The sequence below is a fragment of the Cryptomeria japonica genome, chromosome 2, assembly GCF_030272615.1.
Source record: "Cryptomeria japonica chromosome 2, Sugi_1.0, whole genome shotgun sequence".
Taxonomy (NCBI): Eukaryota; Viridiplantae; Streptophyta; class Pinopsida; order Cupressales; family Cupressaceae; genus Cryptomeria; species Cryptomeria japonica.
In genome coordinates this window covers 578,595,182-578,620,429 of record NC_081406.1, presented here as the reverse complement: position 1 = coordinate 578,620,429, position 25,248 = coordinate 578,595,182, and the positions used below count along the sequence as shown (strand labels likewise).

At 36.5% G+C, this 25,248-nt stretch overlaps 1 protein-coding gene across 1 annotated transcript in view; it reads left to right on the top strand.

Annotated features, from left to right (window-relative positions):
• LOC131051238 (uncharacterized zinc finger CCHC domain-containing protein At4g19190) overlaps positions 1-23,572 on the top strand; it is a 66,022-nt gene extending 42,450 nt beyond the window's left edge. Inside the window, exons 5-7 of the mRNA XM_057985659.2 lie at positions 13,725-13,926; positions 22,053-22,170; positions 22,312-23,572. Of these exons, the coding sequence (XP_057841642.2) occupies positions 13,725-13,926; positions 22,053-22,170; positions 22,312-22,727 (736 nt within the window). The 3' untranslated portion in view covers positions 22,728-23,572. The remainder of the gene's footprint in view (positions 1-13,724; positions 13,927-22,052; positions 22,171-22,311) is intronic.
• The last annotated feature ends 1,676 nt before the right edge of the window (positions 23,573-25,248 follow it).

Below are 25,248 nucleotides of genomic sequence, written 5' to 3'. Positions count from 1 at the left end.
TTTTGCTCCTACAGGCCAAAATAACAAGATTTTTCACATTTTAACACTTCACGAGGCGAAAACAAATCAATTCCGATGCCCAGGATCAAACTTCAAAAAAGTCAAAATTTGGTCAAAACATTCAATCAGACAAAAATTCACATTGACGGTCATCATTTAGACAAGTTTAAGCTCTGCATGAACATTCCAATTGAAAATTAGACCATTTTGGCGAATTTATTGCATTCAAAATTTGCATTCTAGAAAAGAAGCTCAAAAGCTCTCAAAAATGACTGGATTTTGGCTTGAAAAGGCAAGATTTAAAACCCTAAGGCTTAGCCCTAAATCCAGACAACTAACGGACTAACAAAACCCTAAAAACGAAAGCGAAAACAAGCGAAAAACAAGCAAAAAGAGGGGGTCCCCATTGGCGATGGGGCGATGTGTGAAACGGTCACAACACCCACTTAGCACAAGAGTAACTTTAAGCATTTTTTAGCCGGGGTAGGGGAATGTTGAGTGTTCAAATTTCATGTAGTAAACTTCTTGATGTCAACTTTCCACTTGATAGCTATATTTCCTTGGCTGATATATTCTTTAGAATTAGTATTTGTTACTTGTTAGTGTAGGAAGGAATGGTTAATGCAATCCACCTCTTTGGGATTTTCTTAATAAATAATTCAAAATTCATGTAGTTAGGAAGTTTATTCTCTCATGTCAAGTATTCACTTGATAGGTATACTTCCTTGGCTCATATGTATGTTAGAATTAACTTTTGGTAGGGTTACTGTAACTTTTGCCCCTAACTTTTTTTTGAGAAAGTTTTGCAAGTCTAATGCCAACATGATTGGTTTGCTGATTGATCATTTTCAGATTTCGTTCACTATCAAAGGACATACATTGTGAGAGTCACACAGCAAATACAGAGGGGGGGGTGTGATTCAGTATTTGAAACTCTTAATAATAATAAAAAGTTAAAACTCATGAAACAGCTTGAAACAAAGATGTAGAAATGCAAGCAAGACACAGGAACGAGAACACTAAATTTTCTCGTGGAAAACCCTATTGGGTAAAAAACCACGGCATCAAAAGATTCTTTCATTACAAGAGCACCAACTCACAGACAACCTGCACTAAAGATGTACTGAATCCACTCCAAGAAGAAATAAGTCACTGCACCGATGGTTGCATCATGACAACTACAACTACAATCTCAGCAGCATACAGAAACTTTTTCAGTAAGAATACAGTTCGGACTGTAGTAGACTCTTCAAAAATTACTATATTACCTCTCCGAAAAAACATGCAGACCATATTTCTCTCATTAAAAATAAGTTATAACTGCACCCCAAAAGGAAGGAGTATTAAACCTTAGCACTTCCTCGACAACAGCATACTATTGCAAAAATTAACACCTCAGGAATCAGACTTGTTGCATACAGGCCATTAATTGTTTTTAAAGGCGATTCTCTCTTTTCAAAAGAATTTATGTCAGCAGTATAAAATTCTTTGACTTCATTAGAAACACCAAATCTCCATGAACTTCCCAAGGAGAGTCTTCCGACAAAACCAAGAAGAAAAAGAAACACACAGAAAATAACAACCAAGCGCCCTTTTTAACGCACACCACTGGAATTTCAAAAAATCCAAATCCATTCACAGCACAAAGAACCTATTAATATGTTCTGTCCGTCCTTTTTTTTTACATCAAAGGATGCTTTTCGGTAAGAAAAAAAAATCGAACACATCAACCAGGTATCACATTCACTCTCTATCCCCACGACTTTTCTATATTGCATTTAAAGAATGAAATGGAAGCTGTGCAAGCATCGAACAATGCCTTTGACCCACGATGTATTTTCAAACAAAGTCGTGGCCAAAAAAAAACCGACTATATTTAGAAAGAATTCATCCCTCATGATATATCACACTTCCGTCCACTTCCAGCAAACCTTTTTTATTTTCAAGAGAGAAAATTCAAATCACACAAGTCATGGACTTATTTTCAGCAAGATACTGTAACTGCCAAAAATCATTTACGGATGCAAATTAAAAATTCTGACATCAAATTGAAAAAAAAAATCTCCACGAACTTCCAAATAAATAGACCTCTGTCCAAAGATGTCTGCATGAATTTTTATTTCCCCATGACTTCCTTGTTAGGAGTAATCTTATCAAACGCACCTTCAGAAAATGTGACAGCGGCCTTGAAATATTTCAATGCATTCCATGAATTTGTGTATTCTTAAAAAAAAAAAGAAACAACTACATCATGCCGCCAATTCAGAACAATATAAAAACGGCCCCCAGCTTGAATTGTTTATTATCTACCATCCAAACCTTTTTACACCAATACGCGTAACCTAAAAAAAATGGAAGCCAAGAGCATATGTTCGATAAAGCACAAGAGTAGCTTCAATAAAAAAATGCCGATGAAAATCAATTTTTTGAATAGTCTACGCTGACATGGCAAGAGCAGCTGACAAGAGTGACAAGCAGGCACTCACACAGCTGGCTGAAGTAGGCACACATACAAACAGCTCCAGCAAGTACCCAAGTAGCTGAAAAAGGCAACCAAGCAGCTCAAGCTGCTTAACCAAGCACACAAGGAGCTCAATTGATATGCAATGTGCATCAATGAACACACTTCAGTCTTTGACATCAATGACAAAAATTCCAACAAACTCCCCATTTGTCATTGATGGCAACACCATCTCCAACTGCAACCTCCTGAAACCATAACTTCTTGAACACACTTCAGTCTTTGACATCAATGACAAAAATTCCAACACATTGAACACATTGCATTGAAAGACAAGATAAACCAATATGCATTTAAACAACAAGTTCACCATAAATCTTCATTAAGCTCATTACATATAATCTGAAATAAGATGAATGTCAAATGTGCAGACCTGGAACATAGAATAATGAGGGCAGATTACAATCAACAGTGATCAGCAACTACACCTTTGGATCCCCATCAAATCTCAGAACTGCTGGTTCAAAGTAAACCTTCTACTAACTGTTTCTTCTTTGGTGAATGGCAAACTGAAAAATAGTTGCAGGAGTCTTCAAAATCTTTCCAAAGTCTGAGAATTGTACGGCCCTTCCAAAAAGGGCAATTTGCATAGAAAAATCAGAAATCAACCAAAGCCCACAAATTATGTATTGAACTTTATTGCCCAGCCATAGAAAATCCTTTGCAATGATGCCCAGAATGATATATGCCTTATTTCTCAAGATATGAGCTAAAATGTGAACCAAAAGGTGCAGGAAATGGTACATCCAGCACTAGAAAAGTGACCAAACCCTTGCAAACTTGAATGGCACTCCAAAAAGATTAAACATACCAAAATATTGAAAACCAAATAAAAAAACTTAATAAATCTTCATCTTCAACAAACCCTTATCAACAAATTATGAATAAACACTGAAAATTCTATCTGCAAATCAACAACTAGCTAGGGTGGGTCTTGCACCATTGAAACCAGCTCAACTGTAGAGGGTTTTCATCTTCAACAATCTTTGAAAGAACTCTTTGGGTTCATTTCAACATCTTGTTATGTGTGCACAAGTAGAATGTAAGAATGAGAGCCCAAACTCCAATTTATAGAGGTGTAGGGAAAATTAGGGCAATTCAAATTAAAAATATTTTGTTTCTCTCAAAAGACCCTCATAGTATCTTTTAAAAACACCTTATGTTTGCCCCCTTGCCTAGGTGTTCCCTTTTTGGAGACACACATTATAAAATATTTACCACTTAAGCTATAAAAATAAAGTTTCCTTTTTTGAATACGAAGTGAGAAATATAAAATATTATTTCCATCACCTTAGATACTTCGTGAAGGTATTGAAATTGAGAACATTTCACACATGAGCGAAGAGGGAATTGAAACTTATACCAAGTGCCCAAAATAGCACTTACTAAAAATAGCATATGCCAAAAATAGAAATGCCATTGAAACACCTGAAAACTGCAAGCTCAAGCTCTCCAAGAACTCCGAGTCCCCTAAACAAGTCCGAATAGCCTACTGGAACCCATGAATAGGCTAACAAGAAGCACAACTAACTAGGTGTGAGAAGGGGACATTATAGTTTCCTACCTGATGAAATTTTCATTGTGAACTAGGATAAAAATATTTGTTAGGATAAAATCTTTTTGCAAAATACAAACGTCAAGAAATTGATGGTTTTTCATTGGGTTCGTTAAAGGCAGCTACAAATGTGGATTTTTGATTCCTCTTAATGCTGTCACCCATTTTTACTATATTTTTTATATTCATTAATATCACTTGGGAATCGGCCAGACTCAATGATGGTCCCATCTAGGCTAGTCAGAGAAGATGTCTCATCTATAGCTGTAGGAACCTTTTTCTAATGAAGTATGATTGTGGAGGTTTTGCGATGGCTTGGATATTTTAATTTGTGTATGTATTAAAAACAAGTTAATGATTTTATATACTTGTGCTTGTAGGAATGCTGATTGTTACAAATTAGAAAACTGTTTGTCATGTATGCCCATAATGTGTGTCATAAATAGTGTTTGTTTTGGATGCCCTGAATGTGGGCCTTAACCATGAGAAGTGTAGTTGTGTTGTTTGACTGTACACTTTATTGTCTAATCTTTGAGATGCTTGTGTACCTGCTCACTTATTTTTTGCTTAATTTGATGTCAAGTGTTAAAACAGAATGGATTCATCAAGGCATGTCGTCTAAGATGACAGTGTTGTTGTAGATATCCTTTCGCTGTTTCCTTCTTCACTAATTCATTCTCAGTGTCCTCAAAACATATAACATGCATCTATGAAACATTGACATTTCTCATGTCCATTCATTATTATTTAGATTCAAATGCTTCGACTCATGTATACAAGTACTGCAGAAAAGGATTTTCTAATATGATTTCATAGGGAAAAAGATGTAAACTCCTGAGGTTTGTAATGCCCCTTTCCTGAATTACCTTGTAATTTGCCCTGATTTCACAAAACCCAAATCAAACAAGGAACATAATATAGTTAGAGATATAATTTTCTTCCAAGAATAAGATGAGATAAGTCTGTCTTGGAAACCTGCAATCAAGCTAGATAATAATATAGATATAATCCATGTAATACATCCATATCTAGGATTAAGAAAAGATATAACACATAAATCTAAATTATCACGTCGGGGTTCAACCATAACGAGGGTTGAGATGAGAGGGACATGATAAGGTGCCCTAAATATCCCTTACCCTAGGCTCAAGAGCAGAATCTCTGTCCCCCTCGGCCTTATGTGGTCCTTAACCATTCTCATGAGGTGGTGTACCTTTTGAGGTTCGTACGCTGTTCCCCCTCCATGCACTCCTTTTCCTATCTTAGCGTGATCAATTATTGTAGGTATATAGTGGTTCATATATTATCAAACGCACAGATATATGTCTATTATATGTAACAATTCATGCATCTATTAGATATATATACATTGCCCCCATATAATTATTATAAACACATAGATGTATTGAGAAATTAATTCTGCATACCACAAGAATTTGATATGTTACTATTTAATCAGAACTGCTATGAATGAATAATCTTTGCTGATGTTCGATTGATGATTTTACATATCTATTCTGGCTTTCTCAGATTAATTAATCTGATTACTGATTCTCTCTCTGATGTAAATCTGCTTTTGGAATAGGAATATTATTTCCTCGGTGCTTCCTTGAGTGAGATGCTTTATCTCCTAAAATCTGCTCAATTCAATGATAAGGATTTGCGGTAATAACTCTTTATTTCTCCTCATACTCAGAAGATATCCTGAAATTCCCTCCCTTTTGAATTGCCAAGTGACCTCTACTTATACCCTTCATCATGGACCTCTTCACCTAATGATGACGTCCCTCCAAGGACGTCGGTCAGATGCAATTTAAATATATTTTTATTATTTAAATCTCTTTGACCAAAGATGGGCACTAACTCCATGAGGTCGTCCTTCTTTGGCACACATGAAAAAATAACTTAATCTCCCTTTACAAGTGTGGCTCTTCTCAGGGTCGTCCAAATTTAAGATGAGATTTTTCATCCCTTCTTCAAGACATGGGTCGGCCCTAATAAATTGTTGTCATTCTTTTTTTATTATGTTGCCTGATATAAAGACCAAAATCTGATGTCATAAAGGCTGTGATTTTTTTTCTTAATTAATTTCTGCCAACTCTAGATTGGCAGGGCATGCCAAGGTGACTTGATCTAGAGGTCATGTTCATGAGTATTAGAATAATATTCTTTATTATTATTATTATTTTAATCATCAACTATGTAAATATTGTAAATTTAGTTTCTTTCTTTTGTTACGATTGATTTTTTTTAGAAACATCGTTGTTGACATGTTGTAATTCTTTATAATGATCTTCCCGATCACAAAATTTTTACCAATTACTTCTCAGTAATATGGTATCATTTGTGAAGGTTATTCTTTGCGTGCGCGTTCGTGACGACTCCTTCTTTGGACATGTCGTGCCTTTGTTTCTGCTCATGTCGTCCTTCAAGATAAACACCATGTCATTTTTGGGCGATATTTTTCGCGACCTAAAGCTGCGATCTTCTGTCTGTGCCCAGTTTCGTGTGTTGACGAGATTTTAAATTGCGTTTTTCTGTACGCCATGCGAATTTGTTTTTTTTATTTTTGGGTCTTTTTTGGCATCGACTAGGGTTTTTGGTCTTTTGTAGTACACGACGATCTCTTGTGCAACTTGCACGATTTTAATCAAATCACTTCCTTTTTTTCGCATAAGAGTTTTGTGTTTATGGGCGGATTTTCTCCATGACAACGGCTAAATTTTTTTGTTACAACTCTATCATATTCTGTGATTTCGTGCTAAAATTGCCTTTGCATTCTGTATCGACCTGGGGTTTTTTACATAGCTGGCTAGGATTTTGTTTTTTAATCCTTCGTTTCAAGCCGGATTTGCATTCTGACCACAGATTCTTGGTGGGTTTTTCACAAGGATTTCTGGGTCTTTGTCGGATTTTTCTGGTATCAGAGCCTCTGACCATATCAAAAATAATTCAAAATTTTTAATTTTTTTTTTTTGGAAAAGTTTTCTGTCTTGTTCGAGTTTTTTTTCCTGGTCTGTGCAAAGAAAAACCTGTGTGTCTCTGAGCACGGTTTTGTTCATCAGGATTTCTGCTAGGCTTGTGTTTGAAGACCAAGGTCTCTAGCAACTGTCTCTGGATTGGGTGTTTTTTATGTTCCGTTTGTTTTCACGCCCATCGATTTTCTTCTTTCTACGACGCCTGTTTCTCTTCACACGCGACCTCGTCTGTCTTTGAAACCCGCGAAGCCTCCTGCTCACATTTCTTTGTGCCCGCGTCTTCTGATCCGCACAGAGGCTCCCATTTGTGTTGTGACAGGAGTCTATTTTTTTTCTCTTTCCTACGACCATATCTCGCGGGCGATGCCTGTGTTTATTTTCACAACGGGGTTTTTTTGTTTGTGACGACCCCTCTCTGCAATATCTGACTTCTGCAACTCATTCATGGCTGCCTAGGGCTTCTGCGATTTTTCGACTAGGGTTTTTGACCCTTGTAGATCGTCGCAACCGCACCATTACATAAATGGCTAGGTCTATGCTGGAACACATAAATGTTCTTAAAAAGTATTGGGCAGAAGTAGTGTTTACTGTAGTCTATCTTCTTAATAGGTCTCCCACTCATGCTGTTAAGGGGAAGACTCCTAAGGAAGCCTGGACTAGTCACAAACCCAAGATCAACCATTTGAAAGTTTTTGGCTCTTTAGCATATGTATGGATTCCAGATGCCAAGTGCTGTAAGTTGGATTCCAAGAGTCAAAAGCTTATGTTTACAGGATACAGTGACAACCATAAGGCATACTAATTGATTGATGTAGACACTGATCGTCTTATATTCAGTTGCGATGTTGTCTTTGATGAAGAACGAGGACCATTTCAGCTTTCCTCGTTTGAGTAGAATTCTTAGGATCAACCTTTGAAGGCTTCTGATCAGGTGTTCGTCTTTCATTTGGTTCACCTGATGAGAGGGATGATGTAGATTCTATATTTGATGATGCACTACCTGAATTTCCTCCGGTTGCTGCTAATCTTCCACCTGCTACAGATCCTCTTCCATCTCTAGTTCCAGTTATTCCTCCATCTAATGTTGGCACTTCTACTCTCCGGCCTAAGTGGTGGGTCAAGACCATCAGTGATCTTCGTCCTGATGAGCTCATTGAGGGTAGATCTTCCAGAAATAAGGGCAAGCAGCAAAATACAGTTAACTTTGTTCTCATGGCCAACATTCATAGTATTTATGAGCCTTAGACCTATATAGAGGCAAAAGGGATTCCAGTGTGGGAATAGGCAGTGGACGCAAAATACCAGAGCCTTCTGAAGAATAACATCTGGTTTCTCTCTGATCTTCCTCTAGGGAAGAAGCACATTAGCTGCAAATGGGTGTATAAGGTCAAGTATCATGTAGATGGTACTTTAGATAAATACAAGGTCAGATTAGTTGCTCGGGGATTCACACAGGGGGAGGGCATTGATTATGAGGAAACCTTTGCTCCTACTGCCAAGATGAGTACCATTCGTCTTCTTCTTGCTATTGCAACTTAGTTTGGATGGAAAGTCCATCAGATGGATGTTAAGAGTGCCTTCCTCAATGGGGAGTTGCTTGAAGAAGTATACATGACACTGCCTCCTGGTTTCAAGGTTGCCGACAAAGATCATCAAGTATTTAGACTCAAGAAAGCACTCTATGGACCTAAACAGGCTCTTCGAGCGTGGTACATTAAGATTGATTAGTACTTGGTTGCTAATGGTTTTCAACGTTGTCCTTCTGACAGTAATCTGTATATCAAATACTCTGGTGATGATATTCTCTTGCTTGTTGTCTATGTGGATGACTTGATCATTACTGGCAGTTCAACACATTTGATTGCAGAAATCAAATAGGACCTATGCAAGGGTTTTGATATGATAGATTTGGGGCTTCTCCATTATTGTTTAGGTGTTTAGGTTGGGTAGATTGATGGTAGCATTTTTATTTCTTAGTCTAAGTATGCTAGGAACTTGCTTGACAGGTTTTGAATGCAGGATTGTAAACTTGTTTCCACACCTATGGATACAGGACTGAAGTTGTTAGCCAAGTTGGATTCTCCTCCTGTAGATGAAACACAATTCAGGCAACTAATGGGCAGTCTCATCTATCAAACTGCTACTAGACCTGATCTCACTTTTGCGGTGAGCTACATTTCACGCTTCATGACAGCCCCCAAGGCTGATCATTGGGTAGTAGTGGAGCGTGTGCTGCGTTATGTGAAGGGCACCTCTAATTATGGACTTCTTTACACTAGGAGTCATGATCCTAGACTCAGTGGGTTCATAGATTTTGATTGGGCAGGTTCGGTTGATGACAAGAAATCAACCTTTGGATATGTGTTCAGTTTGGGATCCGGTGCAGTCACTTGGAATAGTAAAAAGCAGTAGGCAGTGGCTCTCTCCTCGATAGAAGTAGAGTATCGAGGAGCAATTAAGGCAGCTTGTGAGGCAGTTTGGCTACTCCGGATGCTTGCAGATATGCAAATATCTCAAGCAGGTCCAACTCCCTTGTTCTCAGATAATCAGGGAGTTCTCAAACTTGCCCAGAATCTAGTCTTCCATGAAAGAACCAAACATGTAGAGCTTAATTGTCATTACATTCGACAGTTGGTTGAAGTCGGATTAGTTCAGTTGCAGTATGTTCCAATTGCGGATCAGACTGCAGACATTCTCGCCAAGTCTCTCAGCCCAGATAGGTTTGTTAAACTCAGGGGGCAACTTGGTGTTGTTGACAGATTGACCATTAAGGGAGGGTATTAGAATAATATTCTTTATTATTATTTTAATGGTCAGCTATGCAAATATTGTAAATTTAGTTTCTCTCTTTTTTTACGATTGTTTCTTCTTCGAAACATCGTTGTTGTAATTCTTTGTAATGATCTTCCTGATCATTTGTTAATAAAAACAAATTTTTTACCAATTACTTCTCAGTAATAATGAGGCTCATATACCAAGTGAACATACAACTTTGGTAATCTTGTGCTCTCTTTTTTGTGGCAATTGCACATATCATTGTCATAAGTTTATTTATCAATCCTTACATAAGCTTCATTAGGAAAGCACTATTTTTCTCAGAGCTTTGACAGCCAGCATATAGACTTTAAAGTCCTTTAAAAGCCTCTGTAGCATATGTTCAATCATGGAATGCAGCTGCAGAAGGAATGGAAACACAACATCCATAACCTTGGATTTATGTTAAAGATTAATTATACATAACATTCTCATTATATTTTTTACCAATGCCTACTTACATAAGCTTCATTTGGAAAGGACTATTCTTCATAGCACTTGGACTTCAAAGTCCTTTTGGAGCTTCTTAGCATATCTTCAATCATAGAATACAGCTACAAAAGGAACGAAATCAGACCATCAATGACTGGATGCTATTTCCAAATTTAAAGTTTAATTAAGTGCAAGAAAATAATCAGTACAACAAGACAGAGGGTGGGAGAGAGGAAAGGTGATATGTGATTAGCCTACATAATTCTTGGCTAATTCACTAATACAAATCTAATCTTATGATTAAAATAACTTTGTTTCTTTGTTTTCTGTTCCCTTAGTATTGCTTAAGAAAATAGTTAATTGCCGCTTTGAAATGAGCTGCATTAGTGCTGTAGTTATTGTAGTTCGTTGTATGCAGAAAAATGAAATAAGCAAGAACTGGAAACACACCAGAAAACAAGCTTCACAGAAGTTATTTACCCAGGAGAAATGCCATGCAGGAAAACCCCAAAAGAGTAAGATCTGATTCATCAGTATACCTTTTCTAGTGATTATCTCTTGCAACTATTTAAAACATTGCATGAAATAAGCAAGAACAGGAAATGCACAAGCTTTACAGAAGCTATTTACCCAAGAGAAATCCAATTTGGGAAAACTCTAGAAGATTAAGCTCTATCACTATGCCTTCTCTTCTTCTAGTGATTGTCTCCTGTGCTGTACAATTCAACTTGTCTATTCAAGGTCCCCAAGGACACCAACAATAACGGTAGTGCTTGTATAGCTTGCGCCACTTTGCTACTGTTCAACACACTTCTACTTTACTTGCAAGTAGCATGCTGCAACTGCTTAGAATGCTTAATCAAGGAGCAAAAGATCAATGAAACGATGCCTAGGTATAGGGATACAAACTCTGCAAAGATGAACTGAATAGATGGTCAAGCTGCCAAAAAATATAAAAACATGCCATTTGTAGCCTTTACTCTTATTTTTTCTTCACTGGTGCGAAACTGCCACAGCCATGGACAGTCCAAATCCTAAAGAATACAAATAGACCATTTCCAGCTATTACCACTCTACTCTGTTTCATTGGTGTAAACCTGCCATGATCATCAAAGTAAAACCCTCCATGACACTGATGGAAGAAACTGGTGCGACAAACATGACACTAGCACAACTTTAGTGACAGTAACATAACCACCTCCTTGCTGTATAAATTGTGCTAACCGTTCTCTGTTTCTTGGTGTTTTTCTGAGTTTTGGGGATGGCAATTTGTTCTTTCTAGATTTTAGGGATGGTTGGGGAATGAATACGAAAATAATATATAAAATTAATATTTGAAAAATCGATTACAAAAACAGTAAAGAGGTTGCAATTTATCTTATACGTAAACAATTAGTAAAAGAAGCTGAAATTTCTACAACATTTTGCATTAGAGGCAATGAATCCTAATACGTCTTCACTCCTTTCTTTAGTTGAAATCATACCGCTGACTAAGACTTTGTTGTTAAACTTTGTAGGATTGTTTTCTGCACTTTGATGTCTCAATGTCAGCCATGGTGTAAACTATCTGAGAAAATTCTAGCATTGTTTCTGCTGATTCTTTTTTCAAAAATAATTAAATCTTCTACCTTTCATCATCTGAAAAAAAGAGTGCCAATCTCCAACAGGATTCATCAGATGAATAAAAGTAAGTACACCAATGTTAGCCTAATTTTGTATGGGTCATTCTTCAATATTGGTTAGGAGCTTCAGTATGCTTGCAAGTAAGGGATTCACTATAGAATAAAGCTTGAGAAAGAGGTCCACAACAAGTTGCAATATCAATGTACATGTGCCATTGTGCTAACTTTTTAAATCATTTGATTTTAACTGTAGTAGCATTACTTGAACTTGAGATTGTCCTGGCAAACAAAAAGTATAAAAGGAATTCAATTACTTGAGATTTAATCTGTTGCAGCCCAAAACAATTTTTATTTTCTTACCTTTTAAAACTAGAACCCAAATTAAAGCACCTTAGAGGCTACAGGGATTTTTATTGTGCATGAACCTTTTTCCGTGTCTTTAAATTCTTTGAATGTTAAAACACTATTGAATAATCTGCAGGGGACTTCCTCAAATTGGTGATTCAAATTGAGCTTGGTTTAGGGTATTTATAATTTTTGTAGGCTGGGTGACCTTGGTGGGCTTCTCTTTTAGTTTTAGGTTTTTTATTTTTATTTTTATCTAATTATACTTATTTGTTATAATAATTTTTAAGCTGCAGGGACTCTTTATTTTTGGACATAAGTTAATGTTTTGCTGTCCACCAGCTGGTTGAGAGATGTTGGATGTCTTTTGACTGCCTCCAGGATGGCAGGACATCCCTGGATGTGCATTTGCAGCACTGTCCCAGGGATGGATCTCTATGAGGGTTCGAACCAGGGAGATGGCAGGGGACAGGGAGTAAATACCTGTGTCCTAGTTCAGTGTCACCCCTGCCCTCTCTTCCAGCTCCCTGCATTCTGAGGAATGGGATAAGAACTTTTGGACATGTCCCCAGGGATCATTGATGTATCTTTTTTGTTTCAGAAACCTTCTTTAGCTGTATTTATGGACCTTTAAATTGTGTAATAGCCAGCATGCTTACTACATCAAGCAATAGACTAGCAAAATAATTTAACCAACTACATCATCCTTCCATCAATATTTTAAATTTTTAGCTATGGCTAAACCAGAATTAACCTCGCCTTAACATTGACTTAAGTCCACAAATTATTTTTTTGTTGATGTATTGAAAGGGCTTCATTAGGTCCCTTCAAATGCTTATATCCATTAATTTTTTTCCCACTTTTTTGTTTTTTGAGTTTTTCAGTAATTTTAAAATTTAATGCATGTGGATCTAGATTACATATCTTACAAGCAAAACTAAAAGTATCAGATGTAATTAGTTAAGCGTCACAATTTATTAATGCTCTCTGCTAAGCAACAGATTGGGAAGTACCGTCTAGTATTAAGGTGCTAGTTAAAATTACATGAATTGTTTTTTCATTCAACTACTCTATGCATGACAACCTTCTTTAGGAAGCATGACAATGAAGAAATTTTCCCATCCTCTGTTCGACTACAGGACAGTGTGTTAGCCTGTAAGCATTGTTTTTCTAAGGTCAAAATTTCTATCGAGTAATATAGACTCAAGTCATTTGCTTGTGTAAATCTTGATATGTTTTTAATTCTCATACCAGATAACAATTAAATTTGAAAAAGTTTGAAAGCAGTTATCATAATAGAAGTAGAAAGCTATCGTGCCTTTTAAAAACTGAGGTTGTTTGACTTATTGTTTCCATAATGATATATTATAGCATTTCAATTAATAGTTAGCTACCTTTTTACAAAGAACGATATACATGATCTGAGATATTAGAATACTTTAGTGATTTATCTGCAGGTTAGAAACAGGGTTACCTGTGCGAGTTAAGCCATTTGGCGTTGAGATCCGGAATGTAAGATGTGTACGTTGTGGGACATATGGTCATCAGAGTGGTGATCGAGATTGTCTTTTGAGGGATATGATAATGCCCAATGAGGAGAGCAGGTTGAAGAGAGACGATCCACTGACAAAAATCATAGCACACACAGCTTCTGACGAGGTTAGTTCATGGAGATTTCATAATGATCAATATTTCCCCCTCCAGTGGTGGAGCGATGGTCATACATAGTTAATTTCTTAGTTATTTATTTTATTTGGTTCTATGGATAGATTGACAAACTTAATGAATGCTTATTTCTCAATTCTCCTGCAAGATTTATTCAAAATTCACACGTCAGAGATTAACAAGTAGGCAAACCTAGCTTCACAATAATTGAGTCTATAGTTATATGCTTATTGAGTCTATGCTTATATGCTTATGCATATGGTTACATAGCTAGACATGAAATTTGTTGTCAAACAACTGCCTGTGATGTTTTTAGTGATTTACACGATATGATTACACATTAGTTCTTACTACATGTGTTACTTTGGTGAACAACGATCTACAATTATGGTATCAACTGATATTTTTTTCTGCAATGCTTATGACCCAAGATATGGCAAGAGCATCTAAGCTGGAAAATCTTGTGAATTAAATGTAAACGAACAGTTATACCTCTTCTAGGTGCTCAATACCTTTCTAGTTTCCACAAGCCAACAATCAAATTTATAAGCGTAGGTACAAGGCATGATGCTTTTGATGCAACTAAAAGTCTAAAAGTACTATGTGTGATGTGCAAAACAAATCCGTTCAAAGATTTCAATTCTTTGTGTTTGTAAACCATTTAGCTAGATTGGCAGTGCCATAATTGTATCTAGGATCAAGCATTATGTGGTACAAGGTTCTTTATGTGATTGTTGGGTGATAAGATTAAAGGTTTATTAGGCATTTCAGGGTCATCAGAAGCCGCACTGATTGATGTCTTAGTATCTTTGGAATAGGTTATTTGGTATTTTGGAATCATTATAAAATGCAATTGAAATAAGACATGTTATGAATTATCCAAAACTATCATTGGAATCTGTTATCTTACATAAGATGGGGCCAATATAAGACCACTCTCCCCACCTTTTAAGTCGTTCCCTTATAGTTAGACTTGGACTCTGAGATACATTCTCAGATACACAAGAGTTATGAGTTCAATGGAAAATTCCCATCTTGTGTCTGTCTCCACATCTTCTCTGGTGTGCTGTGTACATGAATGAGAATCTTTTCTTATATTTTGTCTATTTTTTTGTGTATTTGAGGGCCTTTATGCTTGTACTTTAGCAATAGGCCCCTGCTGGCATATGATATGACAGGAGCAGTAATATTGAAAGCCACGTAAGAAAGAATGAAAAGAAGGAAATTATGTTAATGTTCACAAATAGCCAATCTAGGCCAATGGGACCTCGAAAATACAACTATTTATAAAAGAGAAACTATGGTACGAAATCCCTAGGTTATGAAATGTAATTAAAAAAAATATAGTAAAGAAATGCGAAAGAAACAAGGGCTTAAACCTAAAGTGGTTAAACGTCGAGTGTAAATAGCTCCGGGGGAAGAATCTCTTAATGAAGCATGGAAATTAAGAAGATCAAAGCAAGCAGCCCATGGAAGGAGACCTACGCTGTCACATGTTTGTGGTTAGACTCGGTATAGAATAACCAATAACATTATTGTCTATTGCCATGAAAGGGTCGATGAGGGATCTGAGAATGTTCATAAAGGAATGTCTAGCAATGAGTGATTAGTTTGGACACTCCTAAGCTAAGTCACAGAATTAACTGATTGTATCCTAGAAATTTGAGATTCAAAAACATTAAGAAGCCCATACTGTTTGTTTGAAATTGCCATTAGATTTATCTGTACAATGTTATATGGTTTGTGGCAGGAAAATACTAGTATTTGCGACAGCACAACAGGAAAATAAAGAGAGTAGCACAATCAGTTTAGAGTGTTATTCAGCGGAAACTGTACTTTTTTTGCAGGGAAGAGTGCAAGTTTCAAGCTTGGCATTTGAAGTCCATTGCTACATGAAAGCCGTGAAATGTGAAGAAGTGTGCATGGACTGTCCTAGGTGCAAAGACATTTTTCGGAGGTCCTTTGTTGGAACACTCACTGAGAGTTGTAGCTGTGGCTGTGAAGAAAGTTGTGCTGCAGATCTGTTTTGTTAGAAGGATTTCTTGTCGGCATTGGGTTGGGCTCAGCTTTAGTTTTTATCATCTGTTTATAAAAAAATATGTATTAGTTTTACATTTATTAGCATTTATTTTTTGGTAAACTATTATTAATATTTAATAATATATTTTGGTTATAAACTTATATACTTTTAAGATTTTTAAATTTACTTAACTTTTAATATATATATATATATATATAGGGGAGCCCAGGGAGGCGGGGAAGCTCCAACTCTGCAATGCCCTGCAGGATACACACACACATACACACACACACATATTTTCAAACTTAAAGGAACAATTTTTAGGATTTTGTTCTTTTTTGAATAGAAGTTAAATTGAGTTTTGATAAGAGTAGAGATTGGTAGGATATTACATTCTGAAGTTAGGGGACATGAGGTCCAATCACCACAACTGCAATGTCCCTATTTTTACGCCATCTTGTTCTGCGAGCGTTGGCCAGTTTTCAAGGTTTCCTGTAGGTTTCCGGATGTGTTGGAAGGGTTCTAGTGTTCTTGTGAGATCAGTTCTCAGTTTTAGTGTGTTTCAACAATAGTTGCTATTTATAGTAAGTTCTTGCATAGCACTGATCTTTCTAGTTGTTTTTGGATTTATAGCAAGTTCTTGGATGACACCAATCTTTCTGGGTTTGTTCTCTTTGGTCATTGGAGAACATTGCTATTTATAGTAAGTGCTTTCATGGCATCGATCTTTGTGGGTTTTTCTGGGTTTGTTCTCTTTGGTTCTCAGAGAAGACTGCTATTTATAGTATGTGCTCGTGCCGACATTAGTTATCATCATTCGGCTTCAGTTGGTTCCGGCATGTTCGATTCTCCATTTCTGGTGTCTTGGTGAGCTCCTGTAAGGTGATTGGAATTATTTTTAAATATTCACATTTAAGTATTAAAGTGGCTTTTTAATATTAACTTAAGTGTTAGATATTTTGTAACATAAATACCCCCAAGTTGGATGCCTAGGTTGTGGGGACTAAAGTTGTTTTAAAAAGGTGTTATGGGGGCCTTTTGAAGGGAAACAAAATATTTTAAAATTTGAATTCCCCAATTTCTCTCCAAACTCTATAAATTTGAGTTTGGGCTCTCATTTCTACACAAAGTTTGCACACATAACAAAATGTTGTTTGAATGAACAAAGGAATTTCTTCAGGGTCTTGTTGAGGATGAAAATCCTCTTCAATCTGCTGGTTTCAATGGTGAGAGACCTACCCTGGTTGGATTTGGTATTTTTATTGAGGAAATACATCAAGTTTCAGAGTTTTGCTGATTTGGGTTTTGCAAAGAAAAAGATTTATATGGTATTCTGATTTAGACTTTCAGGGTTTTGATGTGATTGGTGAGATTTTGTGATTTTGATGCATTTGCAAGTTTTGGTCAGATTTCGAGATCTGGCTGTACACTTTCAGCCATAGGTGAAACCTTAGTTTTGGTCACATCTCCTAGGGCATGGCCTATCTGCCTCTGGGTATCTTTCCATTGCACTTCTCTCAGCTGGGTGATCAAGTTCCATAGGTCATTTGCAGGGTTTGATGTGATATTGAATTTTCTAAGTGAAATCGCCCTAGGGCAGGGTCGTACAACTGCTGAAGTGGCACTGGGGGTATATTTTGAGTGAAATCACTTTTAGTGGCTGCAAATCACCCTCTTCTAAGGTGTTTGGCTGTTGGTAAGGCAAACTAAAGATTATTCAGCAGTTAGGAGGAAAGGTTAGTATTTTGGAAATATTTTGTTGAATTCAAATTGCCCTTGAGGTCTGAGTGCTCAGATTGCCGGTGCAGAACTTCTGAGTGTATTTTTCAGTCAATGGAGGGACAAATTAGCATGTGGAACATTGTTTCTCAGACTTGAGTTCATAAGGAGATATATGCATTGTTTGGGAAGGCATTGGAATCAAATTGGCACCTCTGGACAGCGCTAAGATAGATCAAATAGGTGAATATCAGTTTAGTTTGCTGACTGTCTTCTTCAAGTGATTGCTGCTACAGGTCTGTTAGCTCTGACTATTGTTTCATTTTAAGTCAATTTGTATTGTGAACAGGAAGAGATGATGTGAAGACAATTGTTATCATGCTCTTTAATGTTGTTAATCTCAATGCTTTGTTATATGCAAAATATGCATGAAAAAATCAATGAATGAAGTCTGAAACAATTTCTATCAGCAACTGTCTTTCATTACATTGCCTTGTATCACTCAAATTGGCAAACAAATTCCTCACAACAAAGATCAGGGGTAATCAGTACAACAACATAGAAACCTGGTCAATCTCTCCACTGTGTTGCTGAAACCCAAGGAACAGTTAGCCCAAGTGTATTGCCCATTCTGAGGTTCGATGTCCCGCAGGTTTGATTTGGTTATGAATTCTGGTCTGTTTGAGATTGATCTCTCTATTTTCTGATGGTCCTGTTCTGCATGTCTTGCTTGTTTTGTAATTCTGCTTGTCTTCGTTTCATTTTGAGTAGAGCTTTTTTTTTCCTTCTGTAAATTCAACTGTTACTATGTATAGCTCAAAAAGATCATTGCATATTGATGATAATTGAATTTTACAAGGTATGAAATTTTGCTTGAAACATGCCTGACATGATAAATACACTGTGGTGTAAGTCACTGAAAATTCAATGAAACTGCTGGTATGATTGGATGTTCATGGAAAACACCAAATCTTACTACTAAATCTTCTGGGATTATGCACTTTCACTGTGGATTGATAATAACCAAGTATCAAACTGATCATAAATAATCCTTTTCAGATAAGGCCACCATCACTGATATGATATGAAAATCAATAAAATTCAATCTAGAAATGTTTCTGTAGATGAAACTCTTGCAAAAACATGTAGAACTATTAATGCTCCTCTGCAAATGATCCTTTGAACACTGAGATTGACATCATGAAACCTCTTCAAATGACTGATACAACACCAAAATAAAAAGATTTGCTGAAATCAGACACTATGACTTGTATCTATTACTGTAGGCAGCTGAAAGATTACTGATATATCTCCTAAGTTCCTAACACTTTGGAACTGATGTAGGAATCACTGGTGAAGAATGAAAGCCCTGCTGAAATAAGTGAAATATATCCACTGGTGGAAATCACTGCACCACTGAATGCTAATGTGACCTTGCTCTAATTTAATAACTGCGTTTCTGGATTTTTGATTGCATATGAATATTTTTTTGAATCAACGTTTAGGATCACACTCCGTTAATGCTTGCTCTAATTGTTTTAGAAGAAAGAACAGTACATGTCCTTCAAAATATGCATCAGGCATATAATTTAATGTTGCTTGCAAAGGAAAGAAAATGAAAATTCTTTCAGAACAATATATTTTGCTATCGCATAAGAATTAGAAGCAAAGCTATTATACTCAATATAGAAAGATATTGTTCTCATCAAATCCATGTCACCAATCTAGCCTGACACAAGCATTTATCTTTATTAAGATGGTATTTGAGTATTTTTAATATTTATGTTAGTGTGCTGTATAATTCAATATTAAGAGGTTTTATAAATTCAATCAATGACACTGATTTTGATAGTGAAGAATAATTATAGATCATCTTTGGTGGATGAAAAATGTATAATTTAGCTTTTGAAGCTGAAAAATGCCTAAGTAGATTTTTTAAGTCCATATGCCTCTAAATGTAAATATAGTGTGGTAATTTCTGATAATGTCCCCTTTTTGTGAATGCCCTAATTTTTGCCCTAAACTACAATTGCCAAGTAAAACAAGAAATCTTTCCTAAGATATCTTATGATTAAGTTAATATAGTCTGGTAGTTTCTGTAATGTCCCCTTTGTTGGTGTTGGAAATAAGCCACACCCGGACCGACGATGGACTGGTCCAAGAGGGGCCAGTAGCTCAGTGGTAGAGCACTCCAGCAGTGTATGGAAGGTCCTAGGTTTGAGTCCTAGCTGGTCCATGTCTGTTAATGTCAATAGCTTCGGTCAGACTCCTATCGGCCTTAGACAATCATAAGTCCGTATACTTGAAGCGGTTTATTTCAAACCGTTAATATTAATTATTATCATGCATTGGTTAAGTCAAACTGATTATCTTCATATCCTGCCACTCTTGGTTTAAGTCATGTCTCTTTGTAAAGTGGCCGACTATTGGTGAAAAGGCATCACTCTTGGATATATGAAGTGCTGTGTTTATCTTAGATTCATTCTCAGTGCCTGCTATATCATTCTGCCATTACATATTGTTTGTGTCTTGTGACTCCCAGCCTGTGCATTCTCAGTCTATCTGCAGTTTGAATACTGTGACGATCATCAAGCAGATCGGAGTATATTATCAGCAGGTTGTGCATTATATTGATACAGCAGTTGGTATTATCCTTACAGAAAACAGTGCGTGTTCATCAAACAGTGATTCATCCATCTACAGCAGATCGTGTTCCTTCTATTGCAGATCAAAGTGCATACATTCTACAGCAGTCCATTGATATTCATCTTCAGCAGTTGGTGAATTAACTAAGGAAGACCGAGTCTTATAGCAGATAGTAGATTCTCTATTGTGGATTGTTACCATTCATACATAGCTTCAAGAGTGAAGCCAATTCATTCTAAAGACATTTGTGATATTGATAAATACAATAAGGAACATTATTGCTGGGTTTTTCACCTTCAAGAGGAAGGTTTTCCCAGGGTAAATTCTGTGCATTTGTGTTTGATTTCTATCTATCTAATCTGATCATAAAAACTTAACACCCTTTTTGTGAATGCCCTAATTATAGATCTTTCCTACTAGTTTAGAAACATTACCTTAATCATAAGACATCTCTAATTTATCAGGGAAATTCAACTATAGGGCAGCTAGGATAAGGTGACTTGATAGGGTGCCCAAGAGATCCTCTACCCTAGGCCCAAGAGCGGATATACTATCCCTCTTGGCCTTATGTGGGCCCTTCGCCATCCACATGAGGTGGCTTACCTAGTGAGCTGTCCTATAACCGTTTCCCCTTCATCATGCCATCCTATTCCATTCCCCATGATTGGACTCCTTAGCCTATTAATCAACCATGAAGTCCTTCCCTTCTAAGCCCAAGGGTGGAGCATTCCTTGCACCCGCTTGGCCTCATGGGACCACTGAACAACTACCATGAGGTGGCGTACTTAGAAGAGGACCTCATAACTGTTTCCCTTCCTTGTAATCCCTCACTACCCTCATCATGGTTAATTTCAACATTTAAACAGACATATAAAGAATTACTCATTATGGCCTATATTCTATATGTATAAGAAATTATATAATAATATCGTATTCCTAGACTGTATACATACTGTTCATAAGTGAGCAATTATAATCAAGATTCATTATGCTATATATATCACAAGAATTCCATACCAAATCATGTTTATAATATCAAACTGTTGTATACCTGAAACTGGTTATTTATATCAGATCTGATTCTTCTCAATGCTTATTGAATTCCTTGATGATTCCCTTACTCCAGTGGAAGACTTTCCTATTATATCCCTTAAGGGACACGTAGGGGTATGACCCTTAACAAGGGTCTCTCATTTCTAAATGTGGTGTCTCTTATTGGTATTGTTTTTTTCTTCTCTTAATTGCAGCATTATTTAGACACTATTCTTTTAGCATTTGTCCTTGTCTAATATGCAAATTGGGGTTTTTATGCTTTGCAACATAATGCTTGTTTTACTAATGCAATCGTTGGCCCATTGTATATAATGCTTTGCTGCTATTCCAAAGTAATCATTATTGTTTTGGTTGCTGTTTAGTATTAAGTCAGATAATTACTACTTTATCCCTGCCCATAATAATAAAATCGCTGCTCCATACATTAATCTCTTACTGTAAGCCAATTTAATTAACCTGAAATTGTTTATTAAATTGGCACTGTCTATGTTCATGCTGGCTTCAGACGAAAATGAGAAAGTCTTATGGTGGGGACATGACAGTTTCATTGTTTTGATCTAGCAGATATAAATTATTGCTCTGGTCTTAGAAACAAGGTTAAATTAGGAAATAAAACCTGTGGCTTTTACTGTAGCACTATCTTTTTTTGTAGGCTAATATCTTACTATTTGTTTTTATGCAGCCTCTGAAATGGGAACTGAAGCAACAACCAGGAGGGATAAGCCCCCCTCGTGGTGGATACAAGTTAGATGATCCTAATCAGCAGATAATTCCAGATGAGATCTTTGATGAGTATGGAGGTATAAATTAGTTAAGAATGAGCAAAAAGCTTCTTTTATGTATAATACAAAGCCTGCCCAATTCTTTAGTAATAGTTGGCTTATTGACTCTATTTCGTTTTCTCAGATTATTTAAACCAAGTTATTTTTGGATTTTTTTAGGTTTTTTAAGTGGAGGAGTTGATATTCCAGAACTACTGACCAACTTCTCCAAAGAAAAGTCCAAGAGAAGCAAGTCTAGAAAGAAAGAAAGTAGGCACAGAAAATTGCATGGAGCAGCATATGAAACATCCAGTGATGATGGTGGCAAACATTCATCTCACACTAAAATTAAGCATGGTGACCGGAAAAGGAAAAGGTCAAGATATAAAAATAAGTCAAAGAAACGACACCATTCTATCTCTAGCAGAGTTTCTAGCCCAGAATCGGACCGGCGACATAAGAAACAAAAACGAAAAAAGAAACATGAATCAGGCTCCAGCACATCGAGCTCAGAATCAGAACGACGACGTAAGAAACAAAAACGAAGAAAGCAACACAAATCAGGCTCCAGCACATCAAGTTCAGATTCAGAGTAACCCTAGAAATGCATATAGAAATTGCCATAGATGGTCCACATGTTTGAGCCTTGTGCTTGTTCTAGATTGTCGTAACATTTTTTCTGGCTGTATCAAACACACTATGGGATTGCTGGAAGGAATTTATCCATCTTGCTAGTAACTTATCGATTTCTGGTAAGTTCAAAACTGATATATAATTGTAAGATCACACCATGTAAACTGATTTGTCTCAAAACGTTTCTTGGACAAGATGGCATCTACTTTTACAGCATTTTGCATGTCCCCACAAAAAGTTGCCAACCATGCTAACTGGAATATAGGGAATCTTTAATATAATGTATTTTTCTATTTGATTTTGTCATGGAAGCTGTCAAGGTTCAGCATCTAATCCAACCATACAGACTTACAAAGGTAATGCTGGTAAACTGAGGCTGCTGGGAAGCCTGGAAACTTCCCGTGGAAATTATATAAATTTCAATATGGAGTGTGGATCTATCTTCAGTTCAGCATTTTGTTATATGAGCCTGGCTATAGGGGCTACGCTTCTGGAAAATGGAGCAAGTGTTCACATTAGTGAGCCAACTTTTCCTTTTGCTGGGGGAAGATTTGGATTGCTCCTAAAAATAGTGCAGAAACTTTCAGCGCTTTAATCTGTAGCCTTGTAACAATACTGGTTATTTGGACTTTTTGGCATAGTGTTAAAGCTTCCTAAATTGTAGTGAATTTGTACTCTGCAAGTAATAGCGGACAGCTTCCAAGCAAAATCATTGGACAGCACCTGATAAACCTTTTAAGGATGTTCTTTTTGATGGACAAACAATAATCCATAAATGTAAAATACATTTCACCTGCTTCCAAACTTACTGCCCGTCTTTTATACCTTCATAAGAAAAGATATGAAAAAACTTAAGCTGTAATGATGTTTATAACATTAAATGCATTGATTGTATAGAACATAAATTGCATCGTCTTTTTGCTTTCCAAGAGCTGATGACTAACGAAGAGTTACGACTTACGAGTTCTTAGTATTGGTGCGCACAGTAATAACAGCATATAGAATTATAAACTTGCGACGTTGATTTTTTCAGAGGGATAGATTTAGTTCACAGCTGTTTTCACCAGTGCAAATTATTTTTTATCGACTCTAATTCTTGCAATGCTCAATTATTTTTTGAGAGCTGGCTATAGGAGGATTTGTAGAAGCTATAATGTTTGATTATAGACAAGCACTACCAAGGCGTAGCAGCTTAGGCTGCTCTTCATGTTAAATATTTGAACTTAGTCTGTTTATTCTGTTTTGTATATGGATAGACATATAAACAGATATTCAATGGCAGTTACTTCAACTGGTATACAATCACTGCTTCAAATATTGTGGAGACATTCCCTTTCATTTCTTTACTGTTATGAAAACTAATGACATTGCTGCACATTTGGTGAAACATCATAGTAGGAGCGAGGGCTAAGCTAGCATCGTACTTATCTCAAAGGATAAACCATGGCAAGAACAATAAATTTCAAGTAATATCCAATCTAGTAGGGAAGTGACTATAGGATTGTCCTTTCCTTGAGGGAGAAGGGTCCCATGAGCGACGAGGTTTAGGCATGGAAGGATTGAATCGTGGTTATTGGGAATGTTATGTGATGAATTGTCATTATTATCTCTTGTAGCAATTTGAGGCCCACAGTTGTAGTTTTTTGGATGCTGTTTACTATTTGTCAAGTCTCTCAAGAAGTTGGTGATGTATTGACCTTGAACTTGAAATACAATTTATACTTTAACCGAGGAATGCCAATGAAGTATTACTATCCTTGGGTAATTTGTGATTTGCCAATTATTATTTGAATCTAAAGCTTTTCAAAATAAAGGAACTCGTTAAATTAAAAAGCTTCAAATAAGTTATTCACTTATGTCATTAGGAGGTTTGACTTTTGTATGTTAGCAATAGTGATGACCATGGGAAGGCAAGGGTGCTTTGGAATTGGGAATATTGGAAATTATCTAGAAAGTAAGGGAAGCTTTGAAGCTTCAAAACTAAAAAGGCATGGGGAGTATGTGATGAGTGCATGAATTATTGTGAGGTAGGTTACAGTGGCAATCTTTGTTGAGAGAGAAGGAATTGAATGAGAGATTATAGGAAAAAGATAGCTAATTTGCAAGAAAATAATCTTGTATGCCAAAGGAAATGAGAGTATTTGTAGGTGAGATTCATCACAAATCAATGGGAAGTGATTGAAAAAAGATTCGAGAGCTGATGGGATGATGATTGAGAGTCAAAAGAAGAGGAGAATCAATCAAGGGGAGTAGAGGCTTAGACTATCAAGAAAGAACACTTAATCACAAACAAAAATTGTGGCAAAGTGGCTGGAATCGAAGTGATCATGTGTTCTTAAAAGATGACAGGGTTGCCCTTTTCAATGTGCTGCTCTTTGCTAGGGTTGGTCACCAGAGTGACCCTACAAGGTCACCTTGGGTGACCTCAAGGTCACTTGGGTGACCCTATAGTCAAAGGTTGGCAAAAAGTTTTAAGAGGTGTAC